The sequence below is a fragment of the Sebastes fasciatus genome, chromosome 11, assembly GCF_043250625.1.
Source record: "Sebastes fasciatus isolate fSebFas1 chromosome 11, fSebFas1.pri, whole genome shotgun sequence".
NCBI lineage: Eukaryota > Metazoa > Chordata > Actinopteri > Perciformes > Sebastidae > Sebastes > Sebastes fasciatus.
Genome location: NC_133805.1, coordinates 5463925 through 5486869, shown reverse-complemented (window position 1 = coordinate 5486869; position 22945 = coordinate 5463925). Strand labels below are relative to the sequence as shown.

General features: G+C 38.9%; 1 protein-coding gene across 1 annotated transcript; it reads right to left on the bottom strand.

Annotated features, from left to right (window-relative positions):
• Positions 1-4508: 4508 nt before the first annotated feature.
• Positions 4509-22327, bottom strand: LOC141776519 (polypyrimidine tract-binding protein 2-like). Its single transcript, XM_074650159.1, has 17 exons — positions 22189-22327; positions 20518-20539; positions 20342-20393; positions 18798-18961; positions 18545-18616; positions 18376-18447; positions 18132-18290; positions 16653-16763; positions 16051-16219; positions 15863-15940; positions 15540-15652; positions 10296-10329; positions 8568-8660; positions 7341-7457; positions 6999-7098; positions 6779-6856; positions 4509-6589 (listed from the first exon to the last, which is right to left on the bottom strand). The coding sequence occupies exons 1-17, from the start codon at positions 22194-22196 to the stop codon at positions 6460-6462; spliced, it is 1572 nt and encodes a 523-aa protein (XP_074506260.1). The 5' UTR covers positions 22197-22327; the 3' UTR covers positions 4509-6459.
• Between the last annotated feature and the right edge of the window lie 618 nt (positions 22328-22945).

Here is a 22945-nt window from a genome sequence, read left to right as displayed (position 1 = left end):
CAGAGAAACACGTCCAAGACTGTCCACTTTGTAAGAGAAGACACTCAAAGGAAAGACTACCTACTAACTTGGTTTTAAGGAACCTGTGTGAGAGTTTCTTACAGGAGAGAGATCAGAGATCTTCAGAGACTCTCTGCAGTCTGCACTCTGAGAAACTCAAACTCTTCTGTCTGGACCATCAGCAGCCGGTGTGTCTCGTCTGCAGAGATTCAGAAAGACACACCAACCACAGAATGAGACCCATCGATGAAGCTGCACGACAACACAAGTTTGCACTTCAGGAAACTCTGGAGCCCTTAAAGAGGAAGTTAAAGGTTTTTAAACAAGTTATAGTGGAGTTTGATCAAACAGCCAAACACTTGAAGGTCCAGGCCCGACACACGAAGAGGCAGATTAAGGAGCAGTTTCAGAAGCTTCACCAGTTTCTGGAAGAGGAAGAGGAGGCCAGCATGAATGCACTGAGGGAGGAAGTGGAGCAGAAGAGTCAGATGATGAAGGAGAAGATGGAGGCTGTGAGCAGAGAGATAGCAGCTCTTTCAGACGCAGTCAGAGCCACAGAGGACGAGCTGAGAGCCGAAGACGTCTCATTCCTGCTCAACTACAAGGCTGCAGTGGAAAGAGTCCAGCAGCGCCCCCTGCTGGGGGATCCACAGCTGGACTCAGGAACTCTGATAGACCAGGCCGAACACCTGGGCAACCTCCCCTTCAACATCTGGTACAGGATGAAGAAGATGGTCTCCTACACTCCAGTGATTCTGGACCCAAACTCTGCTGGTATAAGACTCATCCTGTCTGAAGATCTGACCACTGTGAGATTTGGAGAGGAACAGCAGCTTCCTGATAATCCAGAGAGGTTTGATGATTACTGCTCTGTCCTGGGCTCTGAGGGCTTTAAGTCAGGGACTCACAGCTGGGACGTCCAGGTTGGAGACAGTACAGGCTGGTCACTGGGTGTGTTAGAGTCTGTCCGGAGGAAAGGACTAAAGTCTGGATTATGGAGAATATGGTTCTGGTCGGGTGAATACAGAGCATTCTCCCCATCACGTCCACCCACAGTCCTCCCAGTGCAGAAGAAGCTCCAGAGGATCAGAGTGAATCTGGACTGGAACAAAGGAAAACTGTCGTTCTCTGATCCTGATACTGACACACACATACACACCTTCACACACACTTTCACTGGGAGGATGTTCCCATTCATCAGTACTCGAGGTAAACTCCCATTGAAGGTTTTACCTGTGAGGGTCTCTGTGCAGCAAGATGATGAAGATGATGATGATGAAGATGATGATGATGATGATGATGATGATGATGATGATGATGCTGAAGATGATGAATGAATGATGATGATGATGATGATGATGATGATGATCGATGATGATGAAGATGAATATGATGATGATGATGATGATGAAGATGATGATGATGATGATGATGATGATGATGATGAAAGAAGATGATGATGAATGATGATGATTGATGATGATGATGATGATGATGATGAAGAAGATGATGATAATGATGATGATGATGATGATGATGATGATGATGATGATGATGACGATGGAGATGGAGATGATGATGATGAAGATGATGATGAATGAAGATGATGATGATGAAGATGATGATGATGATGAAAGAAGATGATGATGATGAATGATGATGATTGATGATGATGTGATGATGATGATGATGATGATGATGATGAAGATGATGATGATGATGATGAATGAAGATGAATGATGATTGATGATGATGAAGATGAATATGATGATGAGGATGATGAGGATGAAGGAAATGATGATGATGATGATGATGATGAATGATGATGAATGAAGATGATGATGGTGATGAAGAAGATGATGATGAATGAAGATGATGATGATGATGATGATGATGATGAAAGATGATGATGATGAATGATGATGATTGATGATGATGATGATGAAGAAGATGATGATAATGATGATGATGATGATGATGATGACGATGGAGATGCTGATGATGAAGATGATGATGATGATGATGATGAATGAAGATGAATGATGATTGATGATGATGAAGATGAATATGATGATGAGGATGATGAGGATGAAGGAAATGATGATGATGATGATGATGATGAATGATGATGATGAATGAAGATGATGAAGATGAAGATGAAGAAGATGAATGAAGATGATGATGAGGATGATGATGATGATGATTGAAGATGATGATGATGATGAATGATGATGAATAAAGATGATGATGAAGATGAATGAAGATGATAATGAGGATGATGATGAAGATGATGATGAAGATGAATGAAGATGATGATGAGGATGATGATGATCAATATGTAAATTTAAAGACGTACTGAATTTTGTTCTGAGACTTTGAGGATCATGTGACTATGTTGTTCTGATGATGTTGTCATGGCGATGGGTTTAAGAGTTTAAAAATTAGAGCTGTGAATCGATTCAAATATTTATTTGATTTATATTTATTTTTATAAGAACCTGAGTTCTTTGTATATTATTATCTTGTCAATAAAAGAAAGAAATAAAAAATAGAGAAAAACTGAAACTGATATTGATTATTTTAGGGGTCTAAAATGTGTTTTGCTGCTGCTCCATCTACTGTAGAGTGACTATGGAGAAGTAGCTCACACAACCACACTGAGAAAAACACCTGAACTATTCCTTTAATGGGAGCCTGGAGGCGACGGGGCACATTTACATATTAAAGGCTGCAACAAACGATTTTGAGGACGTCATTTTGACCTTTCAGTAACTTCTGTTGTCAAAGTAATATCAGGTTCCTCCCTGTTCTGGGATCAGTCTGTCTGCAGAAAACAAGTTGATCGTATTCTACATTTAAATTGTCTTGAGGTCAGTTGAAGGATTATATGCTGAGGATATTGACTCACCTCATCGGGCTGTCTGCAGGTTTTCATGTGATCAGCTGAGCAGGTGTTTCCACTGACGACCTCCTGCCCTCCACATCAGCGGCTGGACTCTTCAGTTGGTGTGAAAACCTGCAGGCTGTCGGATTATCTCAGAGACACGTCGTACCTAACTAGCTAAGCACACTTATCTAGTTTACTACACCCAACTAGAAAAAAAATAATAATTATGATAAAACTATGCAATTTTACATTTTTATTTCATTTTGATCATTATTATTATTATAGATAACTCCAAAAAAGCTTAAAGACAAAATTTACAATAGTAGAAAAATTATATTATATAATATTATATTATTATATAAAATTCTAAATAATGTTTCATTAATTATATTTGTTCACAAATTAAAAAAAATAAAAATAATAATAATAGTTATGAGGAACAGTTCACTAATTATTTGACAAAAAGGATGTGACCATTGTGTTGATAAATTACAGCAGCATATTCGTATTCTGCAGAGCATGCAACATTACCTGGAGCACACAGAGAAGAGAGATATTTAAACTTAACCAACATCATTCATCCACTCACATCATCATCTTGACACCAGCACTCTTCACGCACACCCAAACAACAAGCAGAGGACGCAGCGCACCTGTTAAAGAGACAGTTCACCTTCATCCTCCAGCTCAAAGACATCAGTGATGGACTGACCGAGAGGTCCTTCAATAAAACGACGAGTATTAGGGGGAAAAATATTTTTTGGAGAATTAAGTCAGAACTATACGAGAAAAAAGTCGTAATATTACGAGAATGAAGTCATAACTATACGAGAAAAAAGTCGTAATATTACATAAAAAAGTCAACTTTACGATAAAAAAGTCGTAATATAACATAATAGTCATAACTTTACAAGAAAGTCGTAATATTACGAGAATAAAGTCATAACTTTAAGAGAAAAAGTCGTATTATGAGAATAAAGTCATAACTTTACGATAAAAGTCGTATTACGAAAATTAAGTAATATTTTTACGAAAAAAAAGCCGTAATATTATGAGAAGTCATAACTTTACGAGAAAAGTCGTAATATTACAAAAAAGGTAATCTTTACGATAAGTCGTAATATTATGAGAATAAAGTCATAACTTTACGAGAAAAAGTCGTAATATTACGAAAATAAAGTAATATCTTTACGATAAAAGTCGTAATATGAGAATAAAGTCATAACTTCACCAGAAAAAAAGTAATTTCCTCCTCAACAAAAGAGTCCGTTTCCCCATCAGGTCCGTGTGGTTTTCTTCGGAATAAATGCAGTTTTTCTCAGATTTATTTTTTATCCCTCAATGTGGCCCTAATACTCCGTCGTACTTCAAGTTAATATATGTTTGAGAAATGAGTTTGTGATCCTGTGGTGTGAACATGCAGTCTGCTTTCATGTCTCTGCAGAAATGTAGAAACAGAAGAGCTAAAAGAGGGAAAAGTTAAGAGGAAGAAGTGAGAGCAGAGAGACAGAGCTGAACAGAGTGAGAGGAGTTTTATTGACAGGTAAGATACAGATGAGAGCAGAAGCCTTAACCTACTGTAGTCCGAACACACACAAACACACACACACACACGATTTCATTTGGGCTTGTTGGTAGAAAAGACGTGTTTAATTTGAGCTAATCTTCTAAAAGAAAATGAACTTAAAAGCAGAAAATTTACAACAATATCCTGAAAGAAAAAAGGTTGCAGCTGAAAGTAAAGAACCAGAGATGAGTGAAAAATAAAAAAACTACTTTGAAGAAGACCTCTGTTGAAACAGGGACCTAGTTTTATAAATAAGCTCTCATGTTAGCTCAAACAGAGGACTGGGGGAAGACGAGGTTCACTTCTATCTAAAAAGATTTAACAAAATAATCTGTTTCTACAGGTTTACATCACAAGATCAACAGACATTACCAGTAAAAGAATCTGTTTTAAAGACACAACAGATCAAATCAGACTGAAAGGCACATGTACTTTGGTCCCAACAGGCCTCCTCCCGAAATCAGAGACCAAGACCAGAATCACATGTTGAAACCTTGTCCAAACAAACAGCATTAGCATGCATCCTGTGTACTGTATGTGTGTGTGTGTGTGTGTGTGTGTGTATGTGCACCTAGAAAAGACTGGGATGGGATTTAAACAGTAACTTTACAGGTGGCTCTATTCTTCAATGAAAGCTTTGGATCTTCAATATCATTACACATCAGCCATGTCAATACTATTGTTAAGGAAATATCAGGGGTGTTCATGTGTCTTCAACAATCAATAGCCTCAAATGATGATTCTGACTTCCCAGAATGCCTCACAGAAGGGCTATGATGCTGCTTTTAAATCATGTATAAATTGATTGTTCAGCTGCGAGAATAACAGCAAGAAAAGTGTCCCTCATTCTATTTCCTTTGAGGATTTCTGGGTGCTTAAGTCCTCAACGTTTAGTTACATCTGGTATTTAAACTTACATTTTAAGTGGTTCTGTGTAGCTGCGAGCTGTTTTAGTGGAGGTTGCCAACATGCCTACAAAGTATAAAATTGGGTGCTGGTAATGTAAAACTGGTTCATATTTACATTGCAGACGAGAGGAGAGAAAGAGCATGAATCACACTTTTAACCTTTAGCAAGACAACCCCCGATCCACTCCGATGCTTATCGCGTCGAGAAAAAAAAGGTTTATTTTTTTTTTATTTTGAATGCACCAAAGTGCACAAATGATCAGGATTACATTTAGAGGAGTGAACCAGCACACTGAGAATGTGTGTCAGCAACTGCACGGTTCTAAAGACGGAAAGGACACGAGGAAAGAGTCGGCTGACGACGATGTGGAGTTGATGGGATCGGTCACGACATGACATGTTGTGTTTGGGAGTTACTGCCACAAAGAATGGTGAGCGTCTGTATTGGATGTTGGATGGTAGTTTTGGGATTTGATTGGGAACACAAAAGAATAGGGAGGTGGTTCAAGTAGGGACACGATCACTAATAATTACACAATCCCAAACCTCAACAGAAAATCCAAGAAAAAACTACCATATAGGCAGGGGATTGCTGGGTCGGGCAATACAAAAAAAATAGCTATTTGCACTTAGCGAGGATAAAGATAAATTAAAAACTCTCAACAGCAGGCTGTGGTCAGAAGTATGCACCTGTAGCCACACCCAACAGTGATGTCACGGCGTACTCGCTCACTGCAGGACGTTGAGAAGGTAAAACCGAAAAACTCGATTTCCAGCTGGTGTTTAGTTGCTCTTTAAGATGTCATATGATGTCGTATGATGTCATATGATGCCGTATGATGTCATATGATGTAGGTACTGCTTCTACTGCTCAAGAAAATGTTTATATTTTTACTGAAAACTTTCTACTTTGAGTTTGAAGCTTTGGACATTGAAAAAGCACATTTCCGTGATAAGATATTGTACTACTTAATCAAAGGTTAAGGGGATAGAGCAGGAGAACAGAGTTAACAGAAAACGTTGAAAAGAAGACAAATGGTGGTGACTTTCCTCGCTCGTCATAGATCTTAAGGTTTGGGAGTCGGGAGGCGTGAGGGTTAGATGGTGGACTTTGAAAAGGAAACTTTCAGATGGTGATTCCCTCCCATGTCGTAGTTGTGAAGCTCCATCAGAGTCTGGATCGCTTCCTCTACTGACGTCATCTGGAGCAAGGCCATCTTACGGTCCCTGATGAGGAAAGAGCGGAGACAAACAGTTCAATGTTATGGAAAAGGTTCATACATCTTTTCTGTCTGCATGGCACTGTATTAGGCTCTCTATTTTGGTGCCTTGCAAGATGATCAGAGAAATGTTGAAATAAAATGCAGCTAGACATTAGTAGTGTCATAAAGAGCTTCATGTTAAAGTGCTTCTTACTGGAAGAACTTGAAGGCCTTGACGGTTCCTCCGCTGTTAGAGAACAGCAGGCGTAGATCATCCTCTCCGATTCCATCCCTGGACATGCAAAGACAAACTAGTATCGTCCTAAAGCAGAGTAGCATGAAGCCAAAGTGATCGCTACGCTGATTCAACTGTTGGCCTGACGAACACAAACATTAACTTTTGATTGACTAATATGTTGCAGTGGTTGTACTACCGGACGTTGGAGAGGTGAAGCGTTGCAGAAGGAGGAAAGATGTTCTGGAAGTTTTTGGATCCTGGCTTCTTAAAGCGATGGAGGGGCGAGCCAGAAAAATCTGTCCAACAAAAACGAAATATTGACACGATGAAAAACAGTGTGTCTGTTAGCACGTTAGCAGAGCAGCTGTAGCAATATCAGTGTGTCTGTTAGCACGTTAGCAGAGCAGAGTTGAACCATAGTTTCACAGAAGAGTCTTCCCTATAAAGCTCAATATTATATTGTAATATATACATGGATTGATAAATCATCCAGCCTGCATCCAAAGCTTCTACTGTTTGAATATCCTGAACCTCTTACCTTTAGTGAGTAGTTGGTCATCCAGTCCTTCTCTGGGCAAAGCCACCGTTTGATGCTTAGACAGCGTCACTCTCATCACTTTACCAAACACCTTTTGACCATTCAAGTGGCTCATAGCTACAGGTGAGGAAAAAAAAATCGTATCACATCCAGGAAATTGTTCTGTGGTTTAAAATGTATTGAGGAAGTGACTGATGCCTCAGTGGTTTTCAACAGGTGAACCTTAAAGGGCTAGTTTGGATTTTCTGAAGTGGGGTTGTATGAGGTACTTCTCCATAGTCAGTACTGGTCACTTCTAGGGACTCTTACTTTGGGAAATATCTAAATTAATACAGCAAAAATGTTTGATTTTCAGTATGTATGTAGTCAGAGATGTCCTGAAGTCAAATAAATCAGTTATTGGCAGGCATTATTAATTAATTTTTTTCCCAGAAAACCAATAAATCAAAGAATAAAGACATTTCCCTCACAAATAAGTGGTATTTAATTTTTAATTTATAAGGGACATGTAATGTTTTATACGTTTGGTGAATATAATCCAATCAATCTGATTTCCATATATGTATTTTCTATGTACAGTTCCCTTTGTTAACACCTTATTTTGAAAACTGGACGCAGCCACACGTGTCTACTTCCTCTAACTTCATCGCTAAATCTGAGCTCTTTATACATCCATGGTCAGCTCCATCGGGGCCGTTTGAATGCATTTAACATAAATGTCAGCATATGGGTGCTCTACAGTCGTAGCGTCGGCCCATTTGACCACGGAGACGCAAGTGACAGCCGGCTCGACCGCCACGTTACCGCCATACGATGACGTTTCCTGTCCGTGATAGTTAGCGTGCAGCTTTAGCCGTGATGTCTAGCTCTGCTTTTCCTGTCAATGTGTGAAACCCAAATTGTTTCCATACTTTACTGGATGTGTAGTGTTTACCACGCTGGATTTAACATGTGAAGGTGCAGGTCAGATCCACGCCGACCCTCCGCCGTTTTCTGCTTTTTCATTTCGGCTCGCTGCGGTTTGTTTTGTTTTTTGACGGATACGGAACGGATATGACGTCACGTTACTCAGACTACTACAATAAAAGCAGTAACGTCCTTCTACCTCCTCAGAGACTCAAATGAATCAAATATATCGATTCTGGCATTAAAGAAATACATAGGTGAATTGATTTTTTTCCCCCACCCCTGATTCTGGTGGCTGATATAGCTACTATATAAACTCACCCAGCTGAGCCTGGTTGCCATCGGACAACTGTATCAGAGCAGAGTCCTTTTTGTTGTAGAGGATCTTCACCCTCTGGACATCACCGTAGACTCCTGAAGGTAGAGAGAGAGCGAGAGAGGCAGACCAAGAGAGGGAGAGAGAGAGAGAGAGAGAGAGAGAGAGAGAGAGAGAGAGAGAGCAAGGTGGAGTAGAAGATGAGGAGGAGGAGGAGGACAGAACAGACAGAGCAGGAGAGATGGAGCCGACGAAGATAAAAAAAAGGAAGAGGTGTGAAGGATGGAAGGAATAAAGTTAGTGCTAGAAAGACAAATGAAAAGAAAAGATGGAATCTTCCCATTTGACTTCCACTAGAAACTCAATCAAACCCTTCTGTGTAATCGAGTGGTTTAACGTTACGACTGTCAGCCAGCGACACACCTCAGCTGAGCTTTACCGTCCACATACACCTGAGACTGTTTGGCTTCAGGCTGATTCAGAATCCAGCTTGAAGATTAAACATGTAAAACCATAAATGGACAGTGTAGGAAAGAAAGACATACCTTTTACAAAACCTTTTAAAAAGACACGTAGTAACCTAAAACAGATTATGTTGTATAGAGAAACGTGTACAGAAAGAAGACCTAAAAAAAATGTGAGTTCTTTTTTAGGCCTTTTATGCAGATCATCATTTTGAAAGATCTGTGGAATAAAGAGTAAGGATAGCAGGGCTGGTCTAATGTGACCACTATGATGTGCCTAGTTTAGGCGACTAGTAATCCCTGTTGCAGAGTTGTAGAATAAGGTGAAAAGGTGAACTTTGACTGCACTCCATTAAAACCAAATCTGGAGAAAAGGGCAAAAAGACAGGAAGAGGTTTTAAAGAGCTAGAGGGAGTCTTACTGAGTTTATCACGTTACGTATGGAATTAAATGATAGAATTAAATCTTTTCTACCTTGCTCTTTGCAAATACAAAATATGAGCACAGTGAGAAATAAAAGGTTTGATAAAAGCTTTTTGTTTTTTTAGCATCAGAGCTTAGCCAATCGGGTACTTTGCCATCCGAGCACTGGATCAATAAGGGAACACAACACTTCATCTAACAGCCTGGATCGGTTCTGTTGTTGTTCTACCGCAGCTCTAATGAAGTCTTTATAATAAACATAATTTATAAATGATAAATTGAAAGTTATTTAAACTTAATTAATTATCAGTTCATGGTTTGTTAACATTAAAATAACTATCAGTTAAGTTTAATTAACTATCAATTTACCCTTTATAGATGATGCGTATTATAAATGGTCTTTTGCTGTGCTAATTATTGTTACTGCAATCGGCAGCATCTGTTTCACATAAAAATGTTTTCATCCTTATTATATTTGCAGCTTTTATTGTGAAGCAGCTGCAGGAGGTGCTGGCTTGGCAGTCACTAACCTCAGTGTCTACATGTAGATTTGGAGCTTTTCACACCACATTTTCAACAACACATGAATGAGTTTGGCGTCTTTGTTCCCATCGTTTAAGAGACAAGATGACCAAACAAGACAATCTGAATCAGAATCACTTTTTCTTTCAACGTAGAGACAGAAGAAGACTTTAAACTCAGTAGCGTACAATATGATGAGAGGGAGGCCGGGAGATACAGAAAGACACAGAGGAATAGCTTGTCCACGACATCACTGAAGAAAGTGAACAAAAATTGGATTAACAGAGAGAGATATACAGATAGAATAGTAGAGGTTGAACATACCGAAGAGGGTAAAGAGACTTTGAGGCGTGACCATCTTTAGAGAGAGAGACCGCAGAGCAGAGGACAGGAAGAGGAGGAGCAGAGGAGGAGGAAGAGGAGAGACGAAGGTAGAGATCAGACCGCCCAGCGTTGGACGAGGGGGGGAGGTGGTGGTTTCCATGATGATGAGGGGTGGAGCAAAGATGGAGGGCATTGGGAGGAGGGGAGGTTTGGGGAGGGGGTCAAAACGGCAAACCCAAAGTCGGGTTAGACCGGATTAAGAACAGTGGAGAAAAGGAAACAAAATTCAGGTAAACGTACATGAGAGGGGGCGAGGGGTTTAAGGGAACATCATTAAAGGCGTGTGTGGCCAAATGGAGAGAAAATAAATGTGTGAGGGGAGGAGCAGAGGAGGGAGGAAGGGAGTCGGGGAAGGGAGAAAGGAGGAGAGGAGGACAAAAACCAAAGCAGAGGTCAGTAAACAGAGCATCAGTGGAACATCAACGGAGTCTGAATGATTGCTGGTTCGATTCCAAACACACACACACACACTTCTTCCAGTTCGGTTATCTCGCACGCACACACAGTCCCTGCTGGATGCATTTATCAGTGAGGAAAAAGAACGGATGGGAGGAAGGTAGAAAATAATAAATCTAAGGATGGAGAAATGAACAAAGCATGAAATAAATAAGTGAATGAGAGAGTGAGTGGCAGGAGATTTATCAAACCAAAGGGGGCGGTACCATGAAGCAGATGGCACAACCGGATCACATGGAGGTAACAGGTGCTACTCTCTATGACTGGTAGATTAGACTGACAGAGACACTGGCTGTATCCCAAACCACATACTATACTAGTAGTACCACCTCATACTATACTAGTAGTACCACCTCATACTATACTAGTAGTACCACCTCATACTATACTAGTAGTACAACCTCATACTATACTAGTAGTACAACCTCATACTAGACTAGTAGTACAACCTCATACTATACTAGTAGTACCACCTCATACTATACTAGTAGTACAACCTCATACTAGACTAGTAGTACCACCTCATACTATACTAGTAGTACCACCTCATACTATACTAGTAGTACAACCTCATACTAGACTAGTAGTACCACCTCATACTATACTAGTAGTACAACCTCATACTATACTAGTAGTACCACCTCATACTAGACTAGTAGTACCACCTCATACTAGACTAGAAGTACAACCTCATACTATACTAGTAGTACCACCTCATACTATACTAGTAGTACCACCTCATACTATACTAGTAGTACAACCTCATACTATACTAGTAGTACCACCTCATACTATACTAGTAGTACCACCTCATACTATACTAGTAGTACAACCTCATACTATACTAGTAGTACCACCTCATACTATACTAGTAGTACCACCTCATACTATACTAGTAGTACCACCTCATACTAGACTAGTAGTACCACCTCATACTATACTAGTAGTACCACCTCATACTAGACTAGTAGTACCACCTCATACTATACTAGTAGTACCACCTCATACTAGACTAGTAGTACCACCTCATACTATACTAGTAGTACAACCTCATACTAGACTAGTAGTACCACCTCATACTAGACTAGTAGTACAACCTCATACTAGACTAGTAGTACCACCTCATACTATACTAGTAGTACCACCTCATACTATACTAGTAGTACAACCTCATACTAGACTAGTAGTACCACCTCATACTATACTAGTAGTACAACCTCATACTAGACTAGTAGTACCACCTCATACTATACTAGTAGTACCACCTCATACTATACTAGTAGTACCACCTCATACTATACTAGTAGTACCACCTCATACTATACTAGTAGTACCACCTCATACTATACTAGTAGTACCACCTCATACTATACTAGTAGTACCACCTCATACTAGACTTGTAGTACGTACTGATTTGGCTAAAATGTAGTATGTAGTATGTGAACAAAAGCTAAATCTCCAGTATGCCAAAAGTACCCGGATGTCGTACTAATTCGGAAAAAATACTCCAGTATGCATCGGACCAGTCTACCATGCCTACTGTATCCCACAATACAAAGCGGTGGGCTGCTACAGGCTACGGTTACAACAACAACAACAGCAGCCAAAAACGGCTTTTTTTTTTTTTTTTACATTTTTCGTAGCTATTTCATCACTAAATTCACTTCTAAACATTTTTGAGGCGAGAAATCAACTGTGTAGATTTACAGTTTTACGATATTAAATGGCGAATCGAACATTTGCTCCTACGTTTTCGGAGTTCAGAAGCTCCACAAACTGCTGTGACACCTAAATAGCTACCTCGCCAGCCGGGCGGTCACACTAATAGACCGCTGTGAGCTGGCTGGAGCTCTCTAGAGAGACTGGTCTCGTAGACGAGGGGCTTTTTTTTCCTTGTTGACGGATGGTTTGTTTAAGAAAGGAGGAGAAACACGCCTCCTTTAAACATTATGAAAGACTTGGATATCAACAGGTTTCTGGATATGCACAAATATCACAACGCCAACCTTTTCAGGAAGGTGGTTGAAGGAATGAAAGAGGGAGGCTGTGTTCGCACGGTCCAACAAGTCCAACACTGGTTACGTTAATCGGAGTAAACTGGCTGCATGTTAACGGGAATATTAGTGGAATATTCATTTTCTTTTAGAGATGTAAACAGCTCAGTAGGAATATTGTCCTTTTCTCAATAAGGGCAAAAAAGTTGTTTTGTAAAAAAGTCAGCGATTCACCATGCAAACAAGCTCAACCCTTAAAGAGGGTCTGCAACACACAGGCAGGTATTCAATCAAGTTGAAGTTTGGAGCATGTCTATGATCATTGCCACTAAACATATTTACTAAATCAACCAAACAATTTTCTCTTTGCCCAGCTCAGTTGCAGCTGTGCTGGAAATAAAAGGACATGATATCACATAATCCTTCATCACTGATAGATTATTTTATTTTAAAATGTTTCCGTTGGGTCTGGCACTTAATCTACTACTGAAGCAAACTGGACAGTAAGAAATGATGGTAATACTTCATTTTACAGGTCTGCAAATTTCATGGTAATTAGGTGATAATTAGCAAGTAACCTATTTGAAATTGGTGGAAAACTAATAGAAGACACTTCTGATCAGACACAAATCTCACCATTTATGTGACTTATTGTCTACACAAATGTAACCCTGATGTCATGATTCAGGGAGTTTTATAAGAAATTTAAAATAAGTTATTTGCTAATTATTATCCATTTATCAGCAGACATGGAAATAAAGCATATCAATTAACTTTGTATTCTTTTCCTGGAAATGTATTAAATAAATGACCAGCTATTGGGGAAATAGCAGAATATAATTATTAAACAATGTTTATAATAAAGTAATTTTTGATAGATTTTGAGGTAAATATTGGGGTAATTTGGGCCCGTAAAATGAAGTGTTACTGAAATGTTTGTCCGTTTGGTGTTCCTATGTCTATGCTACCTGGAAACAGGGTAAGTGTACTGCATGAGAACGGACTAATATCTGACCGTAGATGTTAGTCTGTCCATTTGATGACACAGTTGAGAAATGATGAACAAGTGACTGAGAGACTATCTATCTCCTGGATTCAACACTCACAACATGAAGAGCGACCACACCACACTCAACCACTACTACCTAAGATCACTGGATTGTATTGAGCACACTGCCAAGTGCACGCAGGAGCTGGTGCTGCTCTCACCGGAGAGAACAGCATGCTGCGACCAAACAGCCAGCACACAGCTGTTGCACCAGGACTTTACCAGAGAGGGGGCAGAAGTGTGAAAACCCATCACTCCACTATGGAGTCCCTCTCGACGAGGGAGAGGGACAGAGAGCGACAGAGAGAGAAAGAGACTGACAGAGAGATGGAACACACAGAAACAGATACTGGAGGTAGTATATATATATATAGAGAGATACACATGAGAGAGTAGGTGCACATTTAGAATTAGAGAATAAACTAAAAATTGACAGAAGAAACAGAAACCTAAGAAAAAAGTATTCAAGTAGGTAAGTCAGTTTAGAGAAAACCACGCAGCTTCAAAAACACAACAGATCTGACATACAGATATAATGTGTGACAACTTAACGTAGGGGGAAATATTTGAAGACGTTAAAGTTTAGAACCTGTGACAGTCCAGGGAGAACAAAAATCAATCTGGAGAATCCACACACACACACACACACACACACACACACACACACACACACACACACACACACACACACACACACACACACACACACACACACACACACACACACACACACACCAGAACTAGGGATGTTTATAATTAACCTTTTAACCGTTAACCGACATTAAGAATGTTAACCGATTAACGCTATCGGTTAAACAGTTAAAATAAATATTAAAAAAGAATTAAAAAGCTGCGCAAAACTCAGAGAAGCAGCTTCTCACTTAAAGGAGAAAAGCTGGTCCACCTTAACAGCCCACCTTAAGAGAGTCTGAGGAAGCAGATACAGGAAGTTGGCTCGGGTCTTGAGGAGTTGTAGCATTTATTTATCTACAAATAAACAGTTCACACACTGCTACAGCTACGTTCACAGCTGTAACGCCACAGACAACCCCACACTCACCGCCAACACACACACACACACGGTCTTTTGGACACTCGCCAATGTTTGTGGGTCGTGTCGGGTTCGGGTGACTGATTAACGCATATCTTTGTGGGTTGGGCAGTGCGGATTTGCTCTCATAACAGGTCGGTGGGTATTATAAAACCATGACCCACGAATCAATCAGGGTGGAAGTTTTGATGTAAATGACATTTGGCGTGTTGTTATATAGCCGAGATATTTCTTCTGAGAAAAGTTATAAAAAAGTTGCAAATGCTGTCAATTATAGTTCTTAGAAAGAAAGAAAAGGCAAAAATTTGATTTGGGAGGTCGGTCTTTTAAAAAAACAAGAATATTGGAATTGGCACATCTCTACTATTAAAGATATTTTAATGCTTTTAAAAGTTTAGACACCTAATGGTTTAAGATGATGTATTACACTTTATGGCCCACACTCACCCTGTGACTTAAATCTATCCTAATTATACTACAGGGACTAGATCTAAGCACACATACAACCACACAGGAATTCACACTACTATCAACTCCAGAAGATCATCCAGTGGTGTCTGTTAAACAGCTGAAATGAGTGACTTAACGCAGAAATTGCAAATGCTCATTCACAGTTATGCATATGGCTAGTGTACCTCTTCATTTAGGTTGGATGCCAACAGGACTCCAGACACTCCGGACCCAGACAGAGCAACACGACCGGCAGCTGCTGCCGCTGCTGCTGCGGCACTCAGAGGACTGATGGCTCCTGTTAGGAAAGCACAGGACAATAAACAGGTCAAACGTGTAATACAGCAGCAGAGAAGCACATTCAAACCGTAACAATAAAAAGATGAGGAAAAAGACTTGCTTCTTCAGTAGATTTAATAGATTCTAAATGACAGAAATATAGTCAATAGAAATGCAATGCAACGAGTGATGGAAAAACAGAATTAAGAATAAAATTAAAGATAGGTACCTCCACCCTGCGAGAGGGAGAGAGAAGATGAGTAACCCCCTCCACTGGAGTAGGAAGCTAGCGCTCCAGATGGGGTACCTACAAGACAATGACAACTAGATTTATACCAGAAAACAAATACTGTACTATGGATACCATGGATGGAGCTATGAATGGATGTGATGTATTTACAGTGGTGTATTATTTACCCAATAAAGAATGATCTTTGTTGGCCGACTCTCCGTCTCCAGTAGGAAGGTCGGGTCTGGTGTAATCTCGACTCTTATCATTGTTGTATTTGACGTTGAGGTTGACCAGTTTACTGAAGTCTATCCGCAGAGTACAGCATGAATTATAGATGTTCTGTCCATCCAAAGACTGGAGTAGAAGTAGTGAAAGAGGGACAAGGAATCACAATAGTGTTTAAATAATCTGATAACAATATATCAGCTGGTAGTATCGTCATAATCTTTTCTGTTTTCTTTCTTTTTACATAAACAATCTTGATACGGAGCCCTTATTTTTAAGAATTGTGACTAAGATAGATACTAAGCGGGACATTTTACAGTTATGAATCAGCTGATAAATCGGTCTAGCTCCAATGCCAACAATGTTAAAAGGGCTGAAAGGTAAGATGTCAACTGCCTAATTTGAATGTTGGGCACGAACAGGCAGAATGAAGCCCTCTATTAATTCACTGAGATTGAATCTGAAATGCAAATCACCTCTCTTAAAGCAGACAGGAGGTTATTGTACTGCCAATACTGGACATGGACTTAGAGCATGGACTTTCGCACGTGTGTGATCCTACCAGTTTAGCTTGCTGTGCGTTGACGGGGTCGCTGAACTGCAGGAGAGCCTGAAACTGGTTGTTCTTGGTGAAGGTTATAATCTTCATTACGGTCCCGAACTTACTGAAGATCTGGAAGAATCAACAAATTCATGAGAACAACACGGAAACATGACCGAGCTTGATTTAAATGACAGTTCAACATTCTAGTTTAAGGGTGTTTTCACATTAGGTACGATTGATTCGTACCGTGCCCAGTACGATTGCCCCTTCCTCCCCAGTCCCACGCCGCTCAGCTTTCACATTAGTAAAGTTGTTCCGTACTCGAGTACACTTGCGTCATCATCCACGTGTATTTGTTTATGTTGAGATCAGCTGTTCTAGTGGCGGAGCATCGTAAAACACTTCATTCAAACCGGACAGAAACAAAATAAAACTCACCAAAAATCACCAACATCAAAGGTTTGGTCGAAATAAACTCTATTTCATTGAGTTTGATGTGAAAATATGCCGGCTCTACATGTTGTTTCCCCCCCGCTGTCTCTCTCTCTCTGCACGCTGAGCAGCTGAGTGGCTCTCGTTCTTCGGAGGCAGACCATTAAACTAGCTAAATAAAATAACAAACATCGCCCGACCCCAATACCTACTATTGTTTCTATTTTCAGGAACCTTCCTGCTTTATCACCCACAGCCGTGCAGTTCAGAGGACGAGATCGGCGAATGATGCGTGCACATACAGACGTAGATATGAAACTGTTTTATATCTCTGTATACAGATTTCAAAGGAGACCGGCGGCGTTTCACAGCTACTCGCTGACTGCTAACGTTACTCGCGTTAAATAGGAGTTAGGGCTGCAGAATTAATCGAATATTAATCACGATCACAATTTTGGCTTCCCACAATTAAATGAACATGATCGCCTGAGATACTGACGTTTAAAATGCGCGTTGTGCTCATAGAAAACTCTGTCCAGCATGGAAGTGAAAGCAGTGCTCTGTTTATTTTAATGTGAAAGTGCAGTAATAAAAATATGATGTCGCTAAAATCAATGACTAATCGTGATAAATAATCGTGATCTCAATATTGATCAAAATAATCGTGATTTTGGCCATAATCGTGGAGCCCTAATAGCCGTCCACTTCTGTGTTTTGGTACAGTTGGCTTTCACAACTGATACGAACATGATCATGACATGACGAATCGTGCCCGAGTACGATACGGAGCGTTCACACTAATCGAACAAACTGGACTTTGGGGACAAGGGTACTCGGATCCGGGCCCGGGTCCCTGATGTGAAAGCACCCTGAAGCTATGCAGACACACAATCATTATCACAATTAGAGGTCAATCAGTATCTGCTTTGGAAAGGCCTCCAGCAAAATTAGATTTCATCTCTCTTTTCCACTCTAGAGAGGCTCTATTTGTTTTTGCTTTACAGATGCTGCTTTTTATACCAAGAAGGTCCAAACATTAGGGAAAGGTTCAGCTTCAGGTTTTACCTGTTGTAGAACGTCCAGTGTCACGGGATAAAACATGTTGTCGATGATAATTCGCAGGACAGGGCTGGGGGGAGGAGTGAGGTCCAGAACCCCGGGGTCAGAGGATGGAGAGCTTCCATCCTGAACTGCTGACACTGCCTGCAACACTGCCTGGGCTCTCTGCGTGGAAAGAAACAGACATATAAAAGCAGCCTAACCCTGGTTTGGTTGAAGGATAGTGTTTGGTGTATATCTATGTGTATACCTGGTTCAGAGCCGAGTCGGTTTTCAGTTCCTTATGGTTGGAGTACTGGATGAACACAGGAGTGTTTCTGACCTAACAGAATAAGATCCGTATAATACACAATTCAGTTAGTAGCGCTTAGAACAAGAACAGAAATTATTAACAATGTGTAACGGCAATGGACACTGACCTGTGGCGTGACAGCTGTGTAGTAGTTCACCATAGTGATGGCTGCTTCTTCTGTACCCAACTCCAGAAACGCCTGAAAAAAAACACAGCAATACTGAGCTTTAGCAGAATAACAATCACATCCAGGACAATGTGTCACTGTCCTTTTCCTGTTTAGAAAAGGAGGATATTATTCAGTCAAACTTAAAATGTCATCACAAGACTGATTCGTCTTCACCTCAAAGTATCGGCTGATATATGGTGTGGAGTTTTACCTGGTTCTTCCCCTTCAGCATCAGTATATTGGTGACCTTTCCAAAGGGCAGCCCCAGGGCGATGACTTCAGTCTCCGACACTTCATTGGGAAGCTTCCTGATGTGGAGAACTCTGGAGGGAGGGGATTCATCCAGACGCTGTTTCTTACTGTCACTGCCGTTCGCTGAACATGAACACAAAAATGATCACATGACACCACAACTCTAGACTATAGATGAAGTCAGAGTAAAGCACAAGTGTAAATACTAAAATCAACAATGACTAAGCTCCATTTAGCCGCTTCAGTTGCAGGGTTCTGGTGCATACTGGCTCACTGTCACTGTCATTACATGTTATTATTAACAACTGTGTTTTTCCTACTATGATCAGTCCAAATATCTGCTGTGAAAATGGCCTTTTAATGTATAATTCTATTACTCGATCAACATAAAAACAATCTGCAGCTATTTTAATACTCAAATTATTGTTATATTTCAAGCAAAAACGTCAAATATTCCCGAGTTCCAGCTTCTCAATTGTCTGGTTGTATTTTTTTTTTGTCTTTGTCTGGGTATGTTGGTTGTCTTTGCGAGTCAGACAAAACAAGAAATTTGATGATATCACTATGGGCTTCAGGAAATTATGACATTTTGTAGAAAACAAATGATTGATCAAATGTGCCCGCAACTGAAATTTTGGTGATAATGTTCTCTTGCCTAAACACAAATCTGAAGAAACTGCAACTGAAAAGTGAGTTTTTAATATCATATATGTAGTCTTTGGGCACATGGAACTACTGTTTTTGGAAAAAAAACAGTAGGTGTGGCTGTATCACAGAAACTAAAAGACAATCAAGGCTGTTTAATAAACATAATGTTAGCATTTTTCCTAATTTTTAAAAGAATCCTGACTTTTGACTATTTATACTAGTGTTATTTTTCATGTGATCTAAACATTTTAAAGTTGAATTATTGGATACTTTCCCAAAGTATGTCTGTACCACGTTTCAAGACCAATCAGAACAAATGTTGGGGTGATTTATCCTCATCCTACTAAAAATGATCTTTGGGCACGAATGGGTTAATACAGAAAATAACAACTAATTTGTCACCTTACAGATACAGAAAGCAAAATTAATTTACTGATTCATCTACTCAAAAGTCTTAAAGAACATGAAAACACAGTTTAATGACTTACACAACTTCATATTATACATATTATATTTTAAAAGAAGATTCCCCTTTAAAATGTATTTCCTCAGCACTAAATGTGCAAAATGTTCAAACAATATATTTTTGGGTTTCTGCTGTCCATGCCAGTCCATTTCTGGCATCCCTGATGGGCTTTAGTCTTTTCATGGCCAAATGAGTCTAATATTTTCCATCTTCCTGATCATCTGTGTCATTCACTCATCCCAATCCCAGACAGCTTCTGTCTGTTCTGGACCCATTGAGGTTCAGATATCAAACACCAGATACCATCAAACACTTCCTGACCACTTCTCCGTGTACTAAAAACATTATGGATCCCAGCTTTAAGTGATGGTGGGTTATGTTTAATTTACCTGTCATGGAGTTGGGGCTGCTACTGTACATGTTGAGCTCATCTGAGCCTCTCTGGAAGACAAGAAAAAAAAAAATTAAACTTTCATTTACATCCCAACTTCTGACAAATTCCAAAAATATTACTATTAAATGCAAGTGTATTTAGGTTAAGATCGTAAAAATGAAGTCTGCTTGCCTTCACACCAACCGCAACATCACTGTCAATGCAGGGAGATGAAAAAAAAGAAGAAAAGCAAATAATGTTACTTCATATTCTCAAGGAAAAGCAACCTTTCAATTCAAAAGGAAAAAGGAGACCGGTGCTGTTATACTGGATGAAAATGTGGCATGCATATCGCTTACCTGCAAACCTGCAGGAGTAGAACATTTTTGGCATCATTGGGAAAAAATTCCATAATAACCTTTCAGCATATTGTAATTCAGGTGTTCTGAGAGAGAACTAGACTTCTGCACCTCCTCATGGCAAGAGCATACGGCCATTTAACAATTTCAATAATTCAACAATTATTTGTCTGAAGTACTCCATTGTGCTTTAGTTCTGTAATAATCTTGCACATGTTGAATTTTGCACATCTACATTTGCACATTTACTACTTCAATTATTTTTTATTAAAGAACAAAACACTCTTTTTTAATGTATATAGTATCTTGCACACTTTGCTAATGTACATAGTATGTTATTGCACACTTGCTAATGTACATAGTATGTTATTGCACACTTGCTAATGTACATAGTATGTTATTGCACACTTGCTTATGTGCTAGTGCATTGCTTGGATAACCTGCTGCTGTAACACAATAATTATTATCTATAACTATCTATCTAAATAACATCACAATTTCATCTTAGATAGTTGAAGCTATTCAGTTGCTTTTCAATTTACCTGACAAATAAATGCCTTTAGGCGTTTTTATTACTTAGTATTATATATTATTATATATAATACATTATATAATATTATTATAATATATATATATAATATATATAGTCTTATATATTATTTATTATTATATATATTATTATATATTATATAATTTATTATATTTTATTATAATTGTATATTATATATATATATAGTATTATATATGATTTATTATTATATATATTATTATTATTATACATTATTATTATTGTTATATATATTATATTATATATATATTATATATATAGTATTATATATTATTAGTAGTAGTTATACGTTTACGTCACCTTCTCTAATTATTGCAATAGCTAACGGAAGTCGCGTGCAGCATACATTAGCTCGAGACAAAGGACCCAACTGACAGGTGCGATAACTGTCGCCATTTATCAAAACACCATCAACGCTCACATTTCACCTCTTCTACCGTGAGCTACATTAATCTAAAGTTAGCTGTGACATCGCCGAAGCTGGAAGACCCAGATGATACATAAATCATGCTCTTTAACTCTGTTATACTATAAATGTGCCTTTCCCTACAAGCAAGACAACATTAAACACCCACATTTCTCTAAGGGGGTTTGGTGTTTTGCTGTCTAGCTGGCTGACGTCATGTTGTTCATATTGATACAGTATCAAGGCCTATATAAGGGAGGCTGGGTCATGCGTCATATCTTCAGGGGGGTATAACGCCTACGCAGTAAAATCTGGTCTGCACAACCGCCGCTTCAGTCACACTGCGCATGCGTCTTACCCCCTGTGTCCCATCCTCCTTCTACAGGCCGTGGATACAGTATGAAGGTTCGCAGCTGAAGCTAACAGTTAGCATACATGAAGCTAAGCACGGTTCGTTGTGTCCGTGTCGCGCGCACAGCTCTGGGTAAGTTTAACCACAAACATTAGCTGTAATATAAAAACACATTCACCCGTCCATTGCAGCTCTTTGTCCTCTTCTGTCTGTTGATATTTCTGCACTAATCGATGCCCTGACAGTGTGAGTAAGATGGTCTTCCTCTGGTCTTCCTCTGGTCCTCTAGTGGAGCTGGCAGTCACAAACCAACAGTCAACGGTAACGGTCGGTGCGTCACCGCCATCTTGTGTTTAGGCGGGAAGCTGTGACTGACTTATTAATAATTAACTAATGCAGCGTGCGCCATGATTCATTTAATGCGTTTATAGCTCAATTAAAGATGATAATAATAATAATAATGATAATGATAATAATAATAATAATAATTATTATTATTATTATCGCTGATGTCCTATATATATATATAAATACTTTTCTAAATTTAGTCCTCGGAGGAGGAAAAGGAAAAGAATGAAAACAGTAAATTAAAAAAAAGGAGAACAAAATTAAAAATAATAAATATATATATACTGTGTGTATATATATATATATAATTTTTTATAATTTATTTTTATTTTTAAAAGATATTAAAAAAAATATAATATAAATATACATACTATATATATATATATATATATATATATATATATATATATACTTTTTTATACTTGTTTCTTTTATTAATTGTATATATACTGTATATATATCTATATATATATACTTTTTTTATTTTTAAAAGAAATTTCAAAAAATTAAAAATAATATATATATATATATTATTTTTTTCCTTTTCCCTTTTTTTTCTCAATGTAGTCCTTAGCCGATGAAGGGAA